The 24,089-nt window shown below is 37.1% G+C and overlaps 3 protein-coding genes across 5 annotated transcripts; 2 read left to right on the top strand and 1 right to left on the bottom strand.

Annotated features, from left to right (window-relative positions):
* Positions 1-978: 978 nt before the first annotated feature.
* Positions 979-11,488, top strand: si:dkey-30c15.10 (uncharacterized protein LOC559353 homolog). Of its 2 annotated transcripts, XM_007244083.4 has the most exons (23): positions 979-1,086; positions 3,495-3,580; positions 3,762-3,935; positions 4,046-4,132; positions 4,346-4,518; positions 4,663-4,755; positions 5,202-5,322; positions 5,449-5,897; positions 6,020-6,108; positions 6,817-6,946; positions 7,036-7,171; positions 7,255-7,419; positions 7,521-7,647; positions 8,175-8,223; positions 8,303-8,368; positions 8,449-8,481; positions 8,584-8,605; positions 8,721-8,830; positions 8,957-9,010; positions 9,263-9,349; positions 9,499-9,606; positions 9,754-9,887; positions 10,012-11,488. In XM_007244083.4, the coding sequence occupies exons 2-23, from the start codon at positions 3,502-3,504 to the stop codon at positions 10,175-10,177; spliced, it is 2,652 nt and encodes an 883-aa protein (XP_007244145.3). In that variant the 5' UTR covers positions 979-1,086; positions 3,495-3,501; the 3' UTR covers positions 10,178-11,488. The 2 variants fall into 2 exon arrangements, with proteins under 2 accessions (XP_007244145.3, XP_007244146.3); XM_007244084.4 differs by lacking the exon at positions 8,957-9,010.
* Positions 11,489-11,500: 12 nt separating this feature from the next.
* syt1b (synaptotagmin Ib) lies at positions 11,501-15,309 on the bottom strand. Its single transcript, XM_049483575.1, has 8 exons — positions 15,092-15,309; positions 14,071-14,246; positions 13,845-13,958; positions 13,564-13,731; positions 13,019-13,186; positions 12,738-12,855; positions 12,097-12,230; positions 11,501-11,897 (listed from the first exon to the last, which is right to left on the bottom strand). Exons 1-8 carry the CDS (start codon positions 15,279-15,281, stop codon positions 11,694-11,696), a joined length of 1,272 nt encoding a protein of 423 aa, XP_049339532.1. The 5' UTR covers positions 15,282-15,309; the 3' UTR covers positions 11,501-11,693.
* Positions 15,310-19,019: 3,710 nt separating this feature from the next.
* bbs10 (Bardet-Biedl syndrome 10) lies at positions 19,020-23,669 on the top strand. Of its 2 annotated transcripts, none has more exons than XM_022679543.2 (3): positions 19,020-19,106; positions 20,849-21,045; positions 21,936-23,669. In XM_022679543.2, the coding sequence occupies exons 2-3, from the start codon at positions 20,855-20,857 to the stop codon at positions 23,599-23,601; spliced, it is 1,857 nt and encodes a 618-aa protein (XP_022535264.2). In that variant the 5' UTR covers positions 19,020-19,106; positions 20,849-20,854; the 3' UTR covers positions 23,602-23,669. The 2 variants fall into 2 exon arrangements, with proteins under 2 accessions (XP_022535264.2, XP_007244144.3); XM_007244082.4 differs by lacking the exon at positions 19,020-19,106 and adding an exon at positions 19,113-19,257.
* Positions 23,670-24,089: the final 420 nt, after the last annotated feature.

The raw sequence follows: 24,089 nt of genomic DNA, 5'->3' as shown, positions 1-24,089 counted from the left end.
TTAAAAGGTTATTGTATAAACTGATTCCAGAAAATGCAAGCAAATCCTGTATGGATGCTGTAAGGTGTCCAAATGTGCACTGGCCACATTAAGCTTATTTCTTGCAATTGATAAGAAAGACATAACCCTGATAAAATATAATAAAAGCTAAAGACTAGTTTTTGCTGATAGTTTCAGATAGTTTAAGTTTGTTTTTAATGGTAAGGTGTTTAAAACGCTAGTTATTCGGGTGAAAACATACTCTATGTAGGTAAGTAAAGTGGTTAACCAAATGTTATTTTTTTTCTAATAGAAATTAATAAAAGTACACATGTGGCCAGTACTTGCAAATGTTTGGGCAGCTCACCACTCACTGTTAGTCACTTTTGTACTAGCCTCTAGAGGACGTGCTGATCCACTAGAGGGATCCCGCGAGTGAGTCCTCAATACACAGGAGTGAATGGAGTTAAACGGCTAAAAACTCAAATTAAAATAATTACGTGTTCAGGATTTTCTTCCAAAAAGTAAAAGAAAGTGTATTTCTAAAATTGGAAAAAAGGACATAAAATCAAAAACCAGGATTGTGAAGATACAGATTCTAAAACAGCAATTGTATAAAATTGTATAAAAGCAAAGCAGCAATTGTATAAAATAATATAAAAACAAAGTAAAAAGTAACAATACAGAAATAAATATATACTATATAATAGTAAATAATAATAGTAATAGTAAATAAAGTCGCAATATTACGAGATTGGGTTGCCAGTTTAAGAAGCATGACGAATGCTGCAAGAATAAACTTATAATATTTTGAGAACAAAATATGTACAAAATGGCATTTGAAATTCCTTTTCAAGAGCAGGCATAAAACGCTGTTATAAATAATACTACTAAAATTATCAAACATTTAAAAACAAATTTTAACTTTTGCTCAAAAGCTCCATATGATCCCAGGGTTTCTATCCCGGTAAGAAAAGACAGTGGGCAGTCTCCTCTCTAACAGACTCTTTGGTGTGGCTGCAGCGCTGCGCACTGCGCATGCACTAAAGGCGCTGAAATTCAAAAGTTTGAAGGAGCTTCGTGAAAACAGACGCTGATTTTACTGAGGTAAGAAGCGGATAAACTCGCTTTACTCTTTACCAGGCTTCAGTAAAGCTACTGTTAACACTAATACATTCTGTGTAGGTTCATATTGTGCTGTCTGTAACGCTCATATGTCTAAAAGTCTGTTGTTTAGATAGCTTAGCTAGCCTGTTAGCCTGTTAGCTAAGCGCAGGTAAACACTCCCAGCGGAGTAACTGACAAATCTGGCGGACAGTTGACAGCACTGTAAGCTATTTTGGGAAAATTAACTGAAATTAAAGCGTTAATATTCATTTATATTTGTAACTAAACTATATAAAACCAATACACGGGTTATTTGGAGCTTCAAGCTGGTTTAATTTGTTTGTCTATATTTATATGTATAACCTGTCTAGCTATAGGTTACAGTACAGGTTTTTAGTTTTAGACACACATCTTCTCATTCACTCACTTTTCTTTCTTTTTATGATTTTTTTCAAATTGTAAACTTAATATTTAAGACTGTATTAAAGCTATTTAGGAACACATGGGTTATTATGTATACAAGACGTGTTACACAAGAATTATTTTATACATTAGATTCTTCCACATTTATCTTTGAGGACAGATCTGCACACTCCTGATATTTTCTTAGTGTCTTCATGAGGTAGAGATTCAAGATTCAAAGAGTTCATTGTCATGTGCACAGTAAGAAACAAGTTACCTCGTACAATGAAATTCTTTCTTTGCCCCTCGCCAAGTATGCCGCATAAAGATAAAAATAGAAAATATACAATAAAGAAAGAATAAACTAACAAAATATAAATATTAAATTGGTGTTAAATTTACATCCATGATGGAAATATATACATGAAAACAGTAATGGGGTATGGATATTATTTACAAGTAAGTACATGTTATCTACAGCAGTGGAATATGAAAAAAGTGCAAAAGGTTCAGTAGTGCAATTATAAAATTTTGCAAAGTAAAGTGAGCATGTGCCTCTGAGAAATGTCCTAGCATGTAAACGTGTAGAGAGTAATGTGAATGGTTATTTCTGAGGTAGGTTCAAAAGTCTGGTAGCAGTGGGGAAGAAGGAGTTCTTTAGCCTGGTGGTTTTGGAATAGTTGCTAGTAGGGGTGTGCCATATCGTATCATACTCAATAACATCGCCAACATTTATAAATATTGTGAACGAGACCCTAAAATATCATTCATTTTGCTTCAGTCCTGGATATATGGATATGTTTGGAGGGTATTATTAGTATCATGACATTCTGGATTATTGACAGTGTCAATAATCCTCCTTCACTCCTCTATCCTATTATTCCCCTTTGACCTCCTTTATCCCTATCCAAAGTTGTTTTTACCTTTAAACTTATTTTACATTGTACTTGACTATTGTAAGTCGCTTTGGACAAAAGCGTCTGCCAAATGTAATGTAATGTAATAAAATGCTTGAATTTTTTTAATATCTCAGTTAGGGGTGTGCCATATTATATCGTATGCAATAATAAAATATAATTTTCATTTTGTTGCGGTAGTGTATTCTTGAAATATATATGTTTTTAATTCAGTGTTTTGTCATATCGCCAAAAGTATGATTATCGCAAAAATACCATGAAATATTATGATTTTATTTTAGGGCCATATTGCCTACCCCTAGTTGTTAGTTAAGACACAATATACATGTTTGTGGTGCTGCCTGATTTATTAGTTTACTTTTTAAACATAAAACACAACTAATACAATGATGAAAAATATGTGAATAAACAAACAGGGATAAAAGTAAAAAGTATTTTTTTTAATTTCAAGAATATACTACTGCAACAAATAAGATTTTTTTTATTAAGTATAAACAATATAACAGTTCCATACATGCAGTAAAAACTAAAATCTATAAATGTTTGTTCATTTTGAAAACAGTAACTTACCAAGATCCTTATTTTGTGTAAAATAATAATAGTAATAATAGTGTAACAAAATGAAAAATGGAAGAAAAATAAAGATGATTAAAAATGCAGAGTATTTAATGCTTGCACGTAAACTGCAAATAAAATAAAGCATACTTAGTAAAGAGCGAAACAAATACAAAATGAACTGCTTTCAAGAATATTTTTATTATTATCATATACTTTTTTATTTTTTTAGCATACAATACAATGACACAGCAGGATAGCAAAAATTTACTAAATATTATTTATACTAAATATATATATATATATATATATATATATATATATATATAAACTTGGAAAAAAAGAGTTTTTTTTTTGTCATGGAAAAATATAAAATTACAGGTTCCTACATTTGTGTCCATGTGTTCAAAACCAACATACATAGATAAGCTTTTAATACACTTATTGTGTGCATGTTGTCATGCACGGAATTAATGGAAGATATTGGAAAAGGAAAAGTCCTAGAAACCTGATCGTTCTTCTGCTTGTTTCCAGTAAGAAAATGGAAAAGAACGGTCAGCCAGACCAAAACCAAAAAAGACAGAGAGATCCACTGGAAGAAAATGTGTCCGTCCCTAATGGTAGGTGTATTTGACACTGCAAGGCATGTCTGCTATATCATTTCCGGCTATATGATTTTTGAAAGTTTTTGCATACATTTTTTTAAATCAGTTAAAATTTAAGCACTGTAGTCACATTTTGCAAAATGATTCATGTTATTTAAGAATACTGTATTATTAAGTGTTTGTGTCAATATTACAGAGCTTGAAAGCGTGCTGAAGAGGAGGCGCTTGGCTGCAGATGGAGTAGAAAATCAGAAACCACTGGCAGGATCTCCTTCAAGATCACGCCGATTTGAGTTAGAGGTGAAGCCAGACACTCCCGCTTTAGCCTCTGTTCGTCTTAGAGTACAGCAGCTCACACAGAGACGAGATGGTGAGAGAAATCTTGTACAACACACCTTCATTTGTTTTTCTTGTTAGGTTCTGACAGTGTATGTGTCACAACTGTAATTAAAAAATAAGAGTTTATTTTTGTGTGAAAAGGTGGGGCTTCACAGGTCCAGCGCTGTATGTCAGACCCGGGGACAGATAGTCCCTCCACCAGCATACTCCGAGATGTTTGTCACATTGGTGAGAGTTTATAGTGTTTAAAGTCTGCAATATTCTACATTTGGATTCTGCACAGATGTTGCTTTAAAAAAATAAACTTGTGGGAAAACCTTGCACATGGCTTTAGAGCAGTTGTGAATTAGGACACAAAAGCATTTTAGAGATGTTGAAAGACAAAACAACACAAAATAACACCTATAAAACGTTCTCTATATATTTGCTGTTTGTTTTAAGGTGATGGTGAATTTAACTCTCGTTTGGAGCGCTTTAAGACTCCCACACCGGAGAGCAGCCCAGTCCTTTCCACGCCCTCTGCACGCACACTCTCCAACTTAGTGCACAATATGCAGCAGCAGCTCAATGCGACTGTGACTCCCAGTACAAAGGAGGCATCACGTATCCGCCAGGTGGGGTTTTGTGTTCTTCAAAAATAAAACAACCAGTTTTAATTGTCTAAAGATGTTAACTGAGGAGATAACTTCACAATTACCACATGCCCTTAAATAATATTAAGTTGCAAGGCTGACTTACTATGTGTAAAATCTGTTAAGGCTAGAGATGATGAACTGAAGTTATTGAAAGTTCAGCCTCTCACTGAGAACATGTGGCTCAAGAGGAGCTTGTCTGACTCTTCGCTTGCTGAGGTAAGTTGTCCTTTCTAGAATATTTAGGCTAACATTTTCCTTAATTTACAGTGTAAGTTCTCATTTAGTTTCTGTGTGACTTGAAGTTTAGATTATGTATCATGAATTATGCAATTTTGCCAACGACCTCTGCTTGTGCTTGCCAGAGATCCAAAAAAATGCCTTGGCCTTCTTTACAGTTTCGGAATGTGAGCGTAAATCTGACACTGTGCTTTTGTGCACTGGGTGTTTTGGATCCTTTATTTTTGTTCTTCTGGGTATCACATGTTTAGCCACCTAACTCTACCAAATGTAGAGGTCTTTAACTGTGTCAGTGTCACAACAATAGTTTAATTTATTTTGTATTATTATTTAATTTACTTATTTTCTGCTCTAACTGAATGCATCACCTTTTATATTTAGCATCGGGAATGAGATGATACATTATCTCTGTGTTTACTTGCCAGGATGACTCAGGCATTGACTCAAAAGAGGCTGTATGCTGCATAAGCTTCAGTGGTGTGAATGAAGTGGTGGGAGACAGCTTCAGTGACACATCAGCTGTTGCTGGAGACTTGCGATCATCAGGTAAATCTAATGGTAGGGTATGCACCTACTGTTTTATCAAATCCTGCAGAATAATAACTGAATTAAAAATTTTAAAAATAATATTCAAAACACTCTTGAACACACCTTGTCATTCATTTAATTAAGAATCTGCAACCCACACCAATGAAGAAATGAGCACCTCCACCTTAATCGACAAGATGTTTGAAGATGTCTTGCAAGAAGCTGACAAAGAAGAGGAAGAGGAGAAAGAGAAGGAACACAGCCTTCCAGAGCCTAAAAAGCAAGAGAAAACTGACACAGGATCAAGTGAAACTAAAGAGGTCAATGACAAATCTCTGGCTTCTGTCTCTGAAGGGAACAGCGTATGCATAGAAGAAGAATCAGAAGAAACATCTCTCCATGCTGAAGGGTTAAATGGGAAGGGTATAATATCCAGTGAAGGAGATAAACTTGATGAAGAAATGGTCTGCGGTCATTCAGAAGAAACAGAAGAAAGCACACACATGTGTAATGAAGAAGACTTCTTAACTCTACCACCCTCTTGCATCCTCTCTCCTCTCAGTAAATCTGTGGAGGCTGCTGTTACACCATTGGTAAGGTTATGTAACTGCCATTGTTCCTTACCCACAAATACATTTATTTAATGTAAAGTAAAATGTTTGACCCATGTAAACTGGATCAATTCACACCCCTTACTTTTCTTTTTGATATTTAGAGGATGACGACCCCTTTGCCACCTCCGACAGTGCAAAGTACTTCTTCAGAGGAGATGACTTCAGTTAACAGTGCTCCACCTTTATACAGGTATTATTTGAAAATTGTTACATGCTGAAATTGATATGACTTCATATAAAGCCCTAGTGTGCAAGACCCCGCCAACTGATGCTAGACCATTTTTGGTTGCTTACATAATAAACAGATGGCTGTCCAAATGGGACAGACAAACCACGAATAGACTACGAGATTAACCTTAATATACAAGAGGAGAATGACCAGGAAATTCGAAAACAGATAGGATCAGGTCATATACACTAGATGTCGAATTGGACACAAATGGTTGACACCAGTCCCCTTTTTTATTAGGCATGTATTACTGGACTGCAAACTGTACTGCCAGGACAGATGCCAACACCGTATACCATCTACTATAAAAGATTATTCACTCAAACCAATCTTGGAATGCTTCCAATACTACTTCTACTACTAACATTTGGTACATATTGAGTAACATTTGGTTGTATTTGTGTAAAATCCTGTAAAATTATTGCCTCAGTCCCCATGATTTGTATTTACTGTAGTGAGGAAACATAACTACACCTGCCAGGAAAGTGGCCTATAAGCTGTCCTGGCTTTAGCCCCCCTATTAGCATATCATATCCTCCCTACACAGTGAGCCAAGGAGCAAAAATAGACTTTGTGGTAAAGTCCAACCCAGAACAGCCAAAGTAATAATTGAATTCAACAAAATGCATCCTTATTGTTATTAATTGTTTGTATGTTTATTGAAAACAGCATTGATGCATACCGATCTCAGCAAAAGAACAGTAATCTTCCCTCTGAGAGTATGACTTCTGGGGTGCAGAGACAGGCTCCTGATAAGTCTTACATCAAGCCAGCCATCAACACTAAAGAGACTATCAAGGTTTGTCATCATAAGCTTTAAATACTTTGATTATTTTTATACATACTTCATACACACTTTCACTATGGTATTTTTGTTTTATATTACAGGCTCTGAGTGAGGAGGCTGCTAAACTGCAGACTGTAATTAACCAGACACTACAGGCTCTGAGCTGTTGCAGTGATGAAGAACATGGCAAAGGTTCCTTGCAAGAAGCAGAAGCTGAGAAACTCCTGCTTGTTTCCAGTGAGCAGTGCATAATATCTTGTCAGTAGGACGTTTCTGATCTGGGTTTTGTGTTCTGTTAATAAATGTTGCTCTTGTTTCAGGTGAGAAGCATACTGCACTCCTGGCTGAGATCAGCAGACTGCGAGAGGGTAAAGGAGCAGAATTAAACTCTAACGCTGGCTCTCTGCAACCGTGCAGGGGCACCGTCAGCATTAGCAGTGTCCAGCTGCCTCTGAAAGTGGAGTTTGTGTGCTCTGCCCGAACAGGTGAATTATGCAAAGTCAGGTGGAATGCTGCTATTTTTTTAGACAGTTATTGTGTCTATAGTATAGTCCTTGTGCTTAACGTTTATAATGTCTTTCTGTAGGACGTCCTACACACTACTTTTTCATCCTGATCCGTTATGGCTCCTATAACATTGTGGCTACCCCACTGGCTACTGCAGCTGATGCTGAAAATGGTGATACCATCACATTTCCCACTTCTATCACCTTGTGAGTCCAAGGATTCTTGTCGTTTATTTAAAACAATTACTAAAGTTAATGGTGTTATCAAATGTCACTGAAATTCTGGGTATACCATAGCCATAAAAGGGTTGAATGTCCAGGAGACAATAAGTGCATCACACTCTTTGGATGGGTAGGATGGCTCAGTTCTAACAGATCAGACCAGTATTCTCCTCCAAGCACTTTGTATTGTCCAGGGACATTATAGTAGCAGGAGTTTGAAAAACATACATGTGCTTTACATGTCCCAGAGAATACATAGGCTAGCTTTCATAGTCCCAGAGCTAGTTGTATCATATGATGGTGAGATCTTGATGGTGGATGGGAATTCAACTGTTTAAATGACTATATATAAATTCAACTTTATTGTTCAGCCCCCTTTCATTGACTAATGTGTGAATTTTAAAATTCCATACCAGTCTATACATAGATGTTTGTCTGAAAGCAGATTAGGTTTAAAATATAGAGATTTTTATTTATTTTATTTTATTTTATGTATTTGTTGTATGTTGTAGACAGGACATTCGATCCAGCTTTGAAATTGATGTAGAAGTCTACAGCCTGGTAAGCAGACATTTTCTCTCATTTAAAATTTTTTTATATGTCTGAACAGTAAGTTAATTTTTCACTTCTCTCTTTGTAGTCTAATAATGTGGGGAATACCCTCACTGCTAATCTGCAGCAGCAGCGCAGCTCCACAAAATCACGAGTAAGTACAGATTCACATAGATAATGAAGATTCTTTCTGTGGTGATCTTCATTGTTTCTTTTTTTTTTGTGTGTGAATAGGTGACACCAAGGAAGCTGCTGAGCACAATTACGGTATTTGTCTAATTTTTCATGCATGTAATTTTGATTTTAATTATTTTATTTTAATGGTTAGATTTGAGATGCTCATCAGCATTTTACTTATTTCCCCCACAGAAATCCAACCAGGGTTTGAACTGTAAGTATCCGGTCTCGCACTCTTTACTGCCATGCAGACCACCACACCTTATTGTGCCTGTATAACATGTAACTGTTTCTTATGTTTACCTTTCTTCCCCTCATTTTAACCACAGCTAGCGCTCTGCCTGCTCTGGGCCCTCGTCGGACCAGTAACTTCTGTTTAGTTGGCTCCCACAAGATCACCCTGGCTTCCCTGGGGCAGAGCAAGTTCACACTAGACAAGGTTATTTATATATTAATTTATTTGTTAACCATTTTCAGGTTCATGTTGGGTGTGTTGCACAGTGGTGGGGTCTCTGGTAATGTAACTATGGCTCCTCTTTCCTTCTATATGTTTCCTTCTCCTCAGATGAAGTTTGAGGGCAAAATCAGGCGACTCCTTGGAGATGAGTTTCAGGAAAAGGTTTCACCCTGTCTCACTTTCACCTTCTCCTTTTTGCACAGTGTTTCGTTTTCTCAAACTTGTGATTTGGGTTTCTGCATACATGTGACTTTTTTATGCATAGCTTGTAGCTATACAAAAGACTACTTTAAACAACATTCTGGATGTAACTGTTTCTGGGCAAACTGGCCTTTTCCTCTTAATAAATAATAATATCTGAATGTTTCTTTTTGAGGAGACTCATTTTCTAATGATTTTCTGTATCTGTTGTAGGTTCCCTTCCTGTCTCCACTGGAGGGCCATGTCTACCTGAGGCTGCACAGTGAAAGCCACTCCAATGTTCAGCACCAAGGCTTTCTGGTGTGTATAAGAGGAATAAATAAAAATAATTTGATCGATAATAAAATCTTAAACCGGTGCTCCCCAACATCAGCTCTAGAGTTCCTAATTTTTGCATGAACACAATGTTTTGTTGTTTCTAACAAGTCTTTTATACTCTTGTCATATAGACCATGTTTGAGGATGTGAGTGGGTTTGGAGCTTGGCAGCGACTCTTCTTTAAGCTTGAGGGAGGATTCTTCTTCTACTGGAACCACCCCAATGAGATGGGTGACAAGGTTAGGACTTTTCAGTCATATTATAAAATAAAATTGCACTATTATATAATGTAGTATTATTCTGTGCTTTGTTCATATTTCAGACGTGTGTGCTTTGTCTTTTTGCTTTTTCTTCTGTTCATGTTTTGCTTTACACTGTTCTCTCAGCCTGCAGAGGGTAGCATATCTCTGTGCGGGTTTGACTGTGTGAAGCCTGTGGAGAGAGACTCCTGTGCACGACCTAATACGTTTGAACTAGTGAACGTCAAGACCCTGCAACAAGATGGTCACGTCTTGACCAAGTAAGATGTTTTGTGGTGCCCTGCACACTTGATTGCTTCCCAGGCCAGTTAAGGCTTTGATTAATATGTTTATATAATAAAATTTTGTCCTTATTGATTTCGCATATATATTTTCTCTGTGAAGGACCTGGTTCTCAGCAGATAATCGAGAGGAACGTGCCAACTGGATGGACAAACTTAACCAGGTGCTGTTAGACCTACATACATGGAGTAGGCAATCCTCTCTCAGCGATGTGGATCCAGCCAACATCTCTTCAAATACAGCCACATCTCGTGAGAGCATCCTGTAACGTTACTGAACGCAACATGTTTACACAGTAATCTGAAGGTATTTTCTGCACTTTTACAGTATAAAAGGCAGAACAGCCTGGCTGTCCTGACACATTGCAGGGTTAACTGCATGCTGTGGACCTAAAGTAGCCAGGCAGCGCTGCTTTTTTTTTTTTTTAAATATCAGAAGGTGTACAAGGGGCCTCAGTTATGATTATTTTATGAAAGTGGCATAATATACCAGCTTAATCATAAATATATGAAAGTATGAATTTATTATTGATTCTGATATTTAGGGTAAATGGTGTAGTTATAGCTCACTGAATTCAGGTTTATTTTCAGTGCCTTTTGATTTATATGCTTCCCCAATGTGGCACCTCCTTTTTTTTGATTGACTGTCTCAGTCAAGGAGTTTCTCAGACTGGTGCTTTTTAAAGCACTAATTCTAAATGCAGCAAAGAGTGATTCTTTGTAACCGTATGGATTATTGCTGTTTTATGTCAACAGAATAGTTGTTTTTTGCAACTCTGCAGATGCAGTTACTGTTTTGTCCCCTTCTCAAGCACTACTTATAGGATGGCTGAAAAGAGACACAGACCTTCAAGGGAGTATACAATTTGCACATATAAAGTGCTTTGTCTATACTATAGCATATTATTTCTAAAGAGTAGCATTTATTCTTTCATTTTATTTTCCTTTATAATAAGTAATGTCTACAAGAGATCTGATCAGTGGTTAGATCTTATTGTAGATTTGACCCTCCTTTCACATATTGTGTATTCTGTTTATTGTAGCTTATATATTTGGGAGACACATTCTAAAACTGTAATGTACTGAAATTCATTTTCTACTAATGGTTTCAGTAATTATTTTGAAAACATCAAACTGTAGAAGAAATATCTGCTACACCGAGGTTTCTGTGGAGAGTTAAGAGACCTCTGATGCTAAAGATGATAATCTAACTTCAAAACAAATGAACAGAATTGAGTGTTTTTGAGGAAATGTACTGGATTAGGTTGGATTTTGGGGTAATAGCCAAGAAAATAGCATTTAGAAATCTGTGTATTATCTATGTATTCTCAGGTTTCTGTCAGTGTTATTTTCTCATCTATCAACCAACCTCTATGCAATGCACTTGTATAGGTACTACAAAATAAATATGGCTATCATAACTTACATATTTATTTCTTGTTTGAACATTTTTCTGTTTGTCTTCCTGCTGTTGTAAGGAAGCGTGGTGCATTACATCTCTGTCTGTTTAGAGCTTGAAGGCACTTCTTGTGTTTCTATCTCTGTACTAAAGGAAAACAATTAAAGAAACTTTAATCAGGTTTGAACCGGAGCATTTAATCACCTTCTCTGCATCATACAGGGCACATAATTAAATAGATAACACTAAAAGTAGAAAATTTTAAAGTTTATAACCAATTTTACCCATTGGAACATAGAACATTATAATAGTGGTGGCGGTATTGTGAGGTTGAATATGTCTGATATAAGGGCTTTATATGAATAGTGGTACACATAATTACACCTTCATTTCTTAGAAAGCTCTGCATCCACATCTTCCTCTGGTTTAAGGGCATGCCACTGAGCGATAGGTCTTCTTGGATTGGCCAACATGTCTGCCCAGTGACGTTGTTCAGTCCCTGAGCTGTGCAGTCCCATAAAAACCTTCCCTATTGCGTCATTTTTGCCAATCTTATCGTAATCCAGCACTGTCACTACAACCTGCACCTTCTGTAGAGAAAGAGAACAAACGGGTTAATTACCATCAGAGCAAGGACTCTCTAACTTTTTGACCAACTTTAACTATTTATTCTTGTGACCTGCGTTAATGTACTATTTGCTACGAGACAGAAATACTGATTAATCTATAATTAATCTTCATAATATTTCTCTAAATAAATAAAAGCTTGTAAGTGTAAGAAAATAGTACCTGAATTTGTTCAGATGGAACTTCAAAGCTAAATGATTCATTATAATATGGGTTCAGGGTGTGCTTCTTAATTGTGGTTTTCTTCTTCTTCAGCCTCTTGCCGTTCTGCATCAGGTGGATCTTAACATATGGGTCTGAGGAACAGAGGTGCTTTTATAAAAGAATGTCTAAAAGTCATGTATCTGTCATTTTAAACATTAATATAGCAGCATCTTGATGCAATGCACCATTTGGAAGCTGGGAGCAAGACAGTCACTGTGCTAAAAGCCCATGCTCAGCAGAGTTGGAGCAGGTTAGTGTTGATGCTAACAGGCACAGCAGTTGGGTTCCTCTGGGTTGGAGCAGGGTAGTCGTGTTGCTAACAGACAACAGCCTGGTATGGTCCTGGACTAGACTTAATCCCTGTTCAGGAAACTGGCCCCATATGTCCAAAAGCCTTTAGGCATTTTCTAGCTAATGGTCCGAGTAACCTTGATGGCCTCATGTGTGGATGCTACACATCATCTCATCTCATTCTAAAGTTAGGACATTTCATAGTATGTCATTCATAATTTTCTCCAGAGAAAATTACTGACGTTTTGTGGGTTTAATTCTTTAAATGCATTTCTGGACATACTATGAAATATCCTAACTTTGCCTACCTGAAAGTCCACCCACATCCATTTTCTTGAGGTTTTTGGCCTCCAGAACAACAACCGTTAGCTTGCCAGCAGTTGGGACGTAACGTAAGGACAGACAAATATCCCCCAACTTCTCCTGCTGCAGAGGACAAAGCACAAGTAAACATTAGACTTCCAAAGGAAATAGATGGATTTGGCCCACAATTTTACCAAATGTACAACAGTATTTAGAGCTTGTTACGTTAAGTTATTCAAAAAATAAATGTCACCCTTTTCCCTCTGTCTTTTTTTTTTTTTTTTACCTCCTCCTTCTCAGCCTTCTGTAGTACTCTCCATTCCTCAGTCACTTGACTGAAATCAACTTTATTCATCTGGACCCTCACATCCCCGATGGCGTCATGCTTGGAGAAACGGTCAAAGTCGTAAACTGTCATGACTAGGGTCTTCCCACCCAACTCTGAGTATGGCACCTGCAGAGCAATAAAATCATCATCATAAACATTTTTATAATTGTACTAGACCGGAAAATATCAGGCAGGTATTTAGGGGTGTTCACAGTATACAATGGCCAGTGCCTAGCAAGGGAAGCTCTCTAAACAACAGTAGACAACAGTGCATGGGTGCCCAAAGGAGTCCATGCCTCAATGGGACAGAGCTGTTTTGACAGTATAAGCAGGGCCTATGTACGTAGGTGGTTTTAATGTTATGCCTGTTTGGCATATACTTAACAGTATATTGATGAGTCAGGTCTGTCCAACTTTAGTGCTTGGCTCTGCTGTTTCGTGTCTTGCTACTGTCAATAAATCATTAACGCAGAGTAATTATTTTGCAGATTACAAAATCGCACCTTAAAAGTGAAGTGCTCGTTGAAAGTGGGGTTAAGGGTCTTTCGGTGGACTTTAGTCTCAAACTTTTTTTTCTTGTCTGGAAGGAGGTAGAGCTTGACGTATGGGTCGGACGTGCCACTCATGTCCATTGCTGCAAGGTCTTCTGCCTGGATGATACCTACTATAAGCTGAGACAGACATTTAAAAGAATAAAATGCCATGAGTGAAAAATATATTTTTCTAAGCATATTTCTTTGAACAAACATAATACAGAAAAATAATCTGATATTTATATTCATACTGATCCATCAGTGAAGTGGTAGTCGAGACTGAACTGTAGTTTTCCTAGCTTTTGTTCCTCTTTAGGCCCCTCCTCTTTGTTCTCTGCTTTAGTGTCAGTGTCAGAATTCAAAGTCTGAAAAACACATTTAGTCTTTAGTTAACACTAAAGAAACTGATCTGCATGATCTAAGTGACCTGTGTGCGCAGTGTTCACAAAAATAATAATAATAATAATAATACATGACCTGGCCAAAGCTGTCCTCTTTCACAGTCAACATGCTGATACCATCTTTTCCGCTCTTCTCTTTGCTCTTTTTTTCTTTTTTCTTCTTAAACACAAATTTCCTACATATGCAGAAGCAGCAGCTGAGCATAAGAATGACAATGATGAATCCCAGCGCAGCCACTGCCCAAGACGGCACTGTAACACAGAGAATCAAATTACACAGTTGTATATACACTCATTGTCAAAAAAAATGGAAGCAAAAATAGTTGCAGTAGTGTAGTATTGCAATGGTACTTGGAATGAACATAAAGATAACCTGGAACAATACATTATTAAGAATTAAATTGATATGGGCAACTCTTGATCATATTTGTTTGTGCCATACATACAGAGTGTGAAATGTCTGTGTTGCGCAACATGCCAGATGTTTCTGCATTAAGCTGTAAAGGTTTCTAATGGTGTTCTGCAATAATCTGTTTCATGCAGCTTGAACATTCACACCACCCCCCCCAGATTCTGCTGTGTCTGGCCGTGGCATAGTATATGTGTCTTTAAGGTATGTGGATAAGCATTGTCCTGTTAAAATACCACACCTGTGTGTGTTCATAAAAGGTAGGGCCACTGGTTGCAGGACCTTATTATTGTAACTCTGGGTGGTAAAAGTGCCTGAAATTAAGATAAAAGGTGATGTGACAACATACAACATTAGACACACCATGATACCAGACCCTCTGAACATGTGACTCATGACAGTAAACCATTAATCCTGGGGCTGATCCTTGGTCATCTCTACCAAGACAAAGGCAGGACTTGTCACTGAAAATTACCTTCTGCCATTCTGAGTCACTCCAAGACAGTCTGGCATGCCTACTCACCAGGTTCTCCTTGTTTCTGCACTCACTGCTGATCTTATCAGCTCCTCTGGCTATATAGGAGCATTTTGTAGTTCTATTATTACAGAGTGTAGTCCATCTGTGTGCAAGTGCAAAAGAGAAAGATAGAAAGAATGAGAGAAAGAGGCATAGCATGCTTTTTCTTACATGGGACTTTGTGAAGCTCGTTCATAAATTTGCTTCTGATGCTGGAGATGGTCCCTTCTCCAGGTGCAGTCTGGGGTGGGGCTTCAGTGGGTGGGGTTTCTGTAGGGGTCTTTGAGCCATTGGTCTTCTGGGTAGGGGTGGTTGATCCAGAAGACAGGAGCGTATGACTATTCATCTTACTCACATGCATTCTGCGTACAAATATTAGGTACAGAATATGGCAAAAGCATTAGGATACCTGTTCATTCCTTGTTTCTTTTGAAATCTAATTATTATTAAAAGAGTTTATCCTGAGATATAATTGCCTGCACAAAAGGTAGTTCATATCAACTCAGACCCATCAAGACAGACTCGACAAGACCTCTGAATTTATCCTGTATTATCTGTCACTAATAGGCAGATACTTTACGTTTAGTACATTGAGTAAGGTCGGACATCCATGAGCATCAATGAGCGTTAGGTGCCAATGACCTTGTTGCCAGTACACTGGTTGTCTATTTTATTGGTAGGTACTGACCACTACAAACAGGGAATATCCCACAAGACCTGCCTGATGTTTTGAAAATGTTCTGACCCCGGCATCTATCCATCACAGTTTGGTTTTTGTCGGAGAGTGTCAGTTTTTTACCCCTGCTAAATTTTCCTGCATCCAAAATGTAAATCTAATTCAAAATCTGACTGTTTACATGCTTATTTGTAAATCAAATAATCACATAAAAGTTAACTACTTCAGTGGTGTTAATGTTATGGCTGATTCAATGTGTTACGTAAAGAAAACTGCTAATCTCTTTAGCGCTGTGGCTCTGAAAGAACACAATTTAATGAGCATTGCAGTAATGAAATATATCATCATAAAAATAAAATCATCTTTTGTTCTAATGATTGTATAAACCATCCAGGTATGAGTTGCTAAATGGATTTATCATAAGTATCAGTAAAATTAATAATAATTATCTACTACATTAGAAAATTTATTTGAATGTTTTTCATGCTAAATGCTTTTCATTCTTAAAAGAAATGTGTCTATATATATATATATATATATATATATATATATATATATATATACATACATACATACATATATTCTTTTACCTATTTTACAATTATTTTTTTTTTAATGCAAGATTGCTGTACTTGGGTGCACTACATTCACTCCAACCTCTTTTTGAACATAACAAATATTAGGAATATTAAACACTGTATGCTGATATTATTATATAATTTGTTTCCCTCTATTATTATATTGTCTATATATGATTATATTATATATATATATATGTGGTGTGGTGAGGTTTTTATAGCTATATCATTTTTCATATTTCCAATCTATGTTTATGGACTGCACTAAGAAAAATGAGTGTGTTTAAAAATAAAAGTAACTCATGAATAAAGATTTAATGCTCTGAACATTTGAGTTGACAGAGACACTGGGAGCGCTGCAGTGTGTACGGTGAAGGACAAGATAGGTCCTTATTTTGCACACAGCTCACACGGCCTGATACTTTTTAACCTTGAGATTATTTTGAGAAATGCAGTGTAAGGGAGTTAAGGACCTATTGATTTGCTCTCAATTTACAGGGAAATGAGACAGAGCGGCAGTGACACTGATATGGCTCACGATGCGCTGTCCATCCAAACTTATATACGAACATACAGTGCAAATATTTAGAAAACTGCTTATCTTCATGTAAACATAAACACATTCTATATTAGCTTTATCTATATAGGTTTGTTTTATCTGATCATTTTTACACAGTATTACAGTACTATACAGATATTTACATTTTAACTATTTGCATTAATTGCATGAACATGTCTCTGTACACAAATAACAACAACATTTAAAACATCCCACACCATCCCTGAATCAAACAGAGAAGACCCTTACCTGATCCACTGTAAGGGTCTCTGGAAGCTTTACCTGGAGTTAAATAAAGAGGGTGAGCTTCAGTCTGAGGAGGAGAGTTTACAGGATGCTGGAGCAGAGAGGTGAGGAGGTGAGAGTAAGAGTAAGAGATACAGAGAGAAAGCAAGAGAGAGAGATGTACTGCAGGTCATCCAATTGGAGAGCTGCTCACAGTAGGAGGACCTTACCAGGAGAACACTAGAAGAAAAATATGGACGTACAGTACCATAATCATATAAAAATAATACTGGGTCAAATTGAACACTTTGTTAAATTTAAATGATCTTCACTCTTATAAATAAAGGTGCTTTAAAGGGTTCTTTGGGTTATGCCATTAAATAGACATTTTTTGTAAAATCTTTGTAAAGAGATGCAAAAATCCTGAGTAAATCTTCTTAATCTGTATGGTGAAACATGGTGACACTAACATTAAAATCTTATCATAGCCAATTCACCTACCTGCTGTTTTAAATGTTTATTAAGATAAATGCTTAATAAAGTTTAAAATAAAGTAAAGAGTATAAAATAGAACTAATGTTTAAAAAGAAATTAAATCAATAAGGCTAAGAAAGAAAGATGAGGAGGTATTTTGCCCCTTAGATATCTTTATAAATTATTAAAATCAGTTTTAAGGGTTTTTTGGGGTCATTATGAAATAAATGGCATAAGATTTGTAATTCTTTTGACTATTTGTCATATATAAGACTTAAGTCTACACAGAAATAATATAGCTAATCCCAGTTTAATATCTTAATCACTTGCATGCATTTGTCAACCCTTTCATGGCAAACTACACAACAGTGTGGATAACTGTAGGGAAAATTGCCATTTAATGAAAATATGTTTATCTCAGAGTTTCAAACATTTTCAATTGTTCATGGTGAACTTGTTCTGTTTCAAACATTTGATTAGATTTATTTATTTTTATTGTTACTTTAATCATTCACAATGGCAGGGAGGTCAACTTAAACATTACATCTAATAAATATTGAGACAATATGATAGGTTTCATTGTTAATTTTATGTTTATTTATTGCTGTTAGAACCAGTAAAATTCGTTTATGAATTAAAAATACTAAGTGTGTAGACACAGACCTTCATTTACTGTGACCCTTTGGATTGACAATTATGATTGATGAATGATGATCATATTTTCACAAGAGCTTTTTTGAGATCTTTAATACTTCCAAGCATCACATTAAGTAATAAAAGTTCTCTAACTACCTTATTGTGTTATCTAATAATATTATCTACTATTATTTTTTTAGAAAGCCTTGCTGCCAACTATTTGTTTTGTAAGACAGAGAGGTTGTTACATTTGTGATATTTTTTAATCCTAAAAAGGGGTCACATGCATTAAATCTGAGGGGTACACATTTCAGAATCATTTGTTTTGACCCCCACATTTAACATAAATATTATGTAACCCTGTTGAATTTCCCTGATATGTAAATATGACATTTAAAAAAGATCTATTTTTTATTGCTGTAGGTAGTAGTGAGAAGGTGAATAGTGGGCGGGGATAGGTGCTGCATCGGAAAGAGTCAAGAAGCTTTATTGTCAATCCATCTGAGTACGAGTAAACGGTGTTTACTTGTTATTGTTTCGTTTTTTACTTGATATTTAACACATAATGTCGTACTAACAAAGTAGAAATCTAAATGTGTGGTGAGTAAAGGGGCAGAGATACATACTAAATACCAAACATACATACCTACTTGTGTGTGGTAATGTGCTTAAAACTCAATTGTGTAAATGCACAGACTGTTTCTGGACAGCACAATAAGCTACATCAGAGTTAGAGCTGCTGACAGGGGAGCTGTGTCTGACTCTAAAATAGTCATTAAATTAAGTCACTTTTGTAGATAAAAATAAAGGTTTTACAAACTGTTACACCAGACTGCAGTAAGTTTCATGTTTTTTTTCTCATTTGTCCTGTCATTGCAAAGCTTTTCCACTAGATGGGGCGTTTTATATACGTTTCTATCAGTCAGAGAAAATGAGCTCGAGCCCATTCTGCGCCTCCAGGCACAGCCCTTGTTTCCCGACAGGGGGCAGTAATACGTTCAGCATTGAGACACAGAAGAAGACGGTCTCCTGGAGACGGTGAGCGCTTTTATGGAGAGAACTTGAGTGATCCGTTTATTTAAGAGAAAAAATGCGAAGAAAGCTCAGAGATCTTCTGTTTAAAACCATAAACATGTAGCTAACCTCTTATATAGAGAACCTGTATCTGATTAGTGCGGCAGGCTGAGAAGTAAGTAAGATATGGAAAAGGGGTGATTTTTGTAGGTTTTCATGCTGTTATTGGAATGGTATTATGTTCATTAGCTAGACTAGTATTGTCAGTATTATTATTGTACAGGGTAAGAAAATAACAGAAATATCACCACAGCTTGAGTTCTGCTCACAGGCATCCTATTTATGACTATAAAATGTAAAGTGAAAATCAAAATCCCAGTATTTAGCTAACTTACTATTTGCGTGGAGTTTTAGTACTTATATTCAGACAGATGTACCTAGCTAGCAAACGTATATTTTTTGACACTTCTGTTAGAAATAAAGGATAATCTTATCAATATTGTCAGTACTAAATATAATACAGGGTGACAAACTAAAAAAAACATCAAGTTAATTGCCTGCTTATTTGATTTTTTTTGTTCGTTTTTTTTATTTTTACAGTTTTTATCAATTGCTTTGGAGCATTTCTCACATCAAAATTGAAATTCTCAAAACCTGTTGTTCAATCATCATCTAGTCACTTGTGCACAACACAGAAGCCTTTTCTCATTTTTTTTTATACAAAGAGCTAATTATTTCATATTGTTCGTATTTGTGATATTGTAATTATTTCGATTGTCTGCTTTTTCCCATTTTATCAATTGCTTCTGTCATGCAGATCACAATATATTACACTTCACTCTGCTGAACTGTCCTACCCACTAGAACACCTGGCCATTAGTTCACTGCATTCGTCCTTACATTCAGATTAGTTGGCTAAACTAGTTAGTTGTCAGAGTCTGTAAAGCAGATTTTATACATTTCTATTAGATTTTTTCTGGTAAATATCTCCTGAATTGATGACTAACTAAAGTGAACCTACAAGCAAAATATATAATGGATGTAAAAAAAGCAGGTGATCATAATGTTATGCTTGATTTGTGTATAATGATATACAGTACAGTAAGTGATCTGTGATCTGACAATTGCTTTGAAAAGGTATGTCCAAACTGATACTGTATATATATTTTTCTATACTGTTATTATATGATCAAAACTTTTGTTGTGATTTTTTTTTGTTTGTTTGTTTTCTTGCAATAACAACCAAGATAACATGTTCATGTGAAGATTGTATATTGTAGACGAACTGGAAATCAGCAAGTTCTGTCCACCATTATGCCCTACGTATGGGTCTGGGTTGTACACTGCATGTGAGATTAAGGAGGGCCCAGTAATAGCACATGTATAAACCCACTCAGAACCTCAGAACATGAAACCCATTTAGCCTAGGTTTCACCCATGTGAGCCCCACACGAACATGGCTGGAAAATTATTTTTTTCATGATCTTGAACAAGAAGTGTTTGTTGTCTTGAGAGAATTGCATTTGTTGTCATGTCATACATACATATTTTTTTTATTTATTTTATATTTGTTCAAAATACAGAAAAATATAACTGTCCCATGGCTTCTCTAGACTTCTGCTTTAATATGCAGTGATGTTTTTGAAGCCGGATAAATAACTATTTGTCATTGAACAGGCAAGTCTAACTGTATATAAACATTAGTTAATTATAACCCTTCAGCATTCATGTAGTGTGTATATATGTGTGTGGGCTTGTGTCGACAGAGAACAATGTGCGAAGCAGAGAGTGTGTCCCTTCAGGCGTCCCTCAGTGTAGTTGGAGCGTTGGAGTGTGTGGTACGCCGATGTCTTGGTCCAGATGGGGGAAGTGTACTCTTTACCAAAGACACTGGAGAAATTCTAATCACCAGACATGGACAGCGCATTCTCACTACATTACATCTGGACCACCCTGTGGGCAGGTTTGTAACCCACTCACAAATACACACAGACCCACATAGGTGGGTTTAGATGGTTTTAAACAAGTAAGAGAAGACATATTTACATTACTTGATGATAACTTACATTGGATTAAAGTCTAAACATATAATAAAACAAATCCAATAAAGAGAGCTGTAATTAAGATGAGTAATCTTATTAATCAGTGCATGTATACTCTTAACCAGAGTATTCTCAGATTTCTTGCATTCATGAAAACCGTGGCAATTTAACACCTTGGCAAGCAACACTGAACCTGAAGGATTTAAATAATCTTCATGTTCTATCTGATGTATGTTCATATTGCTGCTTGATGTGTTAAAATTAAAATCTGTTTTATGGGATTATTGGTTGTTTGCAAAGCAAAAATCTGATTATTGATCTACTCATGTAAACTCAGGGTTTTTCTCATTATCTGATTTACATCTCCTAAACTGATGTAAATGTGTTGATTGCACTACTGACAAACTTCGATATTTGGCAGTAATCAGAAGTATACAAAGTACGAAGTGCATGTAAACATGCTCATTGACGTTTAATGAGCGGTGGTCTGCCATTTCTTGGAGAGGCCTTGCTCAGGGGTATTGAACTCACAACCCTGTCATCAATAACCGGATAACCTCTGCTATAAAATACATTGTGAAACGTACTCTTACACTGTTAAAAATAAAGGTGTTTCACAAGGTTCTGTAAGCCTTACTGACATATCTGAACATGGTTCTTAATGGAACCAAAAGTGGTTGTTCTATAGCATCACTCAAAGAGCCATTCGTAGTATCTTTTCTCTTTTACCTCTGTCTCCAAACATTATCATATATTTTGCACATTAATGTGTTTTTAATATTCTATTGACTTGTTTGTGTTCATCTTTCAGAATGGTGCTGGAGTGTGTTTGTGCACACAATCGTGTTACAGCAGATGGTTCTAAGTCCTTTATCCTCTTGCTGGCTGCGCTGCTGCGAGGAATTCATGACTCTGCAATTAGATGCCACAAAGTGTCCCGGAGCCCAGCCACCCCACGAAAACTGGCCAATCAGCTTTTAGCCTTGTGCTGGAAGGTGCTGGACGACATTGTAGCCCATGATGTCGTTCCTCATGCTTCATTGCTGTTTGGTGCCAGTGCAGATGGACTGGATTGTGATGTTCTGCCTGCATTGGTTAGAGGATATGTTGCGGGACGAGTTGGAAATGCCCAGGCTGAAGTTCTTACATCTCTTCTTTGCGAACTCTACTGTAAATTCAGCCAAGAAAAAGGCAGTTCTACAGCAGAGGCCATCACATTCCTCCACTCAAGCTTCTCTCTGCTTTATGCAAAAGTTTCAGGACTTCCCTTTGGTTCTTCACAAGTGGTGGAAGGTCTGGTTGTTGCTCGTGATTGGTCAGTATGGAGGGAGGCTGATGGACCAGTGAAAACTCTTGTTGTTTGGGAGAGCCTGGATAAACCCCTGATTGCAATGGGTGAAAGTGTGAGTATTTGTTTTCAGCAAGACTGGCTGCTTCGCTTTGAGAACCTGATGGAAGAGAAGTTATCAAAGTTGCAGAGCCTCCAGGTCGGCGTGGTGTTATCGGGGGTGAAGCAGCCGGAGTGTGTGTTGGAGTGGGCTCGGCTGAACGATGTGTCCGTGCTGGAGTGCTGTGACTCAGAGCAGCTGGACCTGCTGTGTGAACTCACTGCTGCTGAAATGCTCCCCATGCAACCCTTGGTACGCATCACTACGCTAACCTCCTACAGCCGCCTGCAGCTCGGAGGATGCAGGTACGCTCTCCTAGGGGTTCCTCCACATGGGTCACTGAAAACACACACTCTGGTGTTCTGTGCACCCACCCCTGGTCAGCTGGAACAGGCCGTCTGTGTAAGCCAGGGCGTATTTACAATGCTCCAGCATATGTGTCGGTCAGTCTTCAGAACAAGGGAACAGTCAAATGACACACATTCTCTTAGTGACTCACACAACACACATCAGAGGGAGATAGAGAGAGACGGCGTGTCTCGGACACATGACCAGCCTCACATGTTAACTCCACTTCCTGACCCGTCACAAAGCTTTCAATCTGAGCAGCCACGAGGTTCAATTAAGGACGTATGGGACGGTATTTTACACTCTGGTGGAGTTATTCCTGTGGGTGGAGCTTTTGAACTCCTATTACATCACTCCTTGTTGCATTGCAGTAACCATGGCGACTCGGAGATCCGAAGGCTGCTTGCCGAGGCTGTACTGAGCGTGCCCAGATCACTGCACTCCCACAGACCCAGATATTTTCTGCAGCAGCATGCACTCCTCATGAGTAAGCTGCAGCTACTGAAGCAGGGCCATACGCTCAGTGATCCAAGGTCAGGGTCGGACTTAAGGTTTGATCTGGGGCCAGCAGGATCAGGTCTCTTGTGTGTCGAGCCAATCTGTAGTAAACACCAGTTGGTGGCGTCTGTGTTGCAGTGTGTGAACAGGTTGTTGTGTGTGGGGACTATAATACTCACTCAGACTCCAGTGCACAGATCACTTCGAGGGACCTCTGAGGACAGTGAAGAAGAGGACATGTGATGGTGAGCATTGCTCCCACGCATCCTGGAATATTAAAATAAAAAATATCTGGAAAAGCTGGAAATTAAGAGACTTAAAACTGAAAATATTTGTACAGTCATGGAAGTTATTTTTAGTTATTTTTAAGTCACTAATTATTTGAAAAGCTTCTGCAATGTTCTAGTTACAGCTTGCATTTGAGCCATGATTTAGTAATCTGGCCTTACAGACAGAATTGAATTAATAAATTAAATTAGTCTAATAAGAAAACATGCACAGCAATTTGTCACAGAAGGCCAATGAAAACATGCCACTAATTATATTATGGATTGTACACTCACACTGAATAGTAAAAGTGCTACAAACAGTTCTTTGAGAGAGACCACAGTAAAACTGTTTTTGCATCCATAAAAAAACATTTAAAGCTCTGGAAAGAAATAATAGACCACTTAACAATAATGAGTTTCTTTGATTTTACCAAATTGAAAACCTCTGGAATATAATCAAGA

The sequence above is a fragment of the Astyanax mexicanus genome, chromosome 9, assembly GCF_023375975.1.
Source record: "Astyanax mexicanus isolate ESR-SI-001 chromosome 9, AstMex3_surface, whole genome shotgun sequence".
Taxonomy (NCBI): domain Eukaryota; kingdom Metazoa; phylum Chordata; class Actinopteri; order Characiformes; family Acestrorhamphidae; genus Astyanax; species Astyanax mexicanus.
The sequence above is the reverse complement of the archived record's forward strand: the minus strand, read 5'-3'. Positions and strand labels throughout refer to the sequence as shown.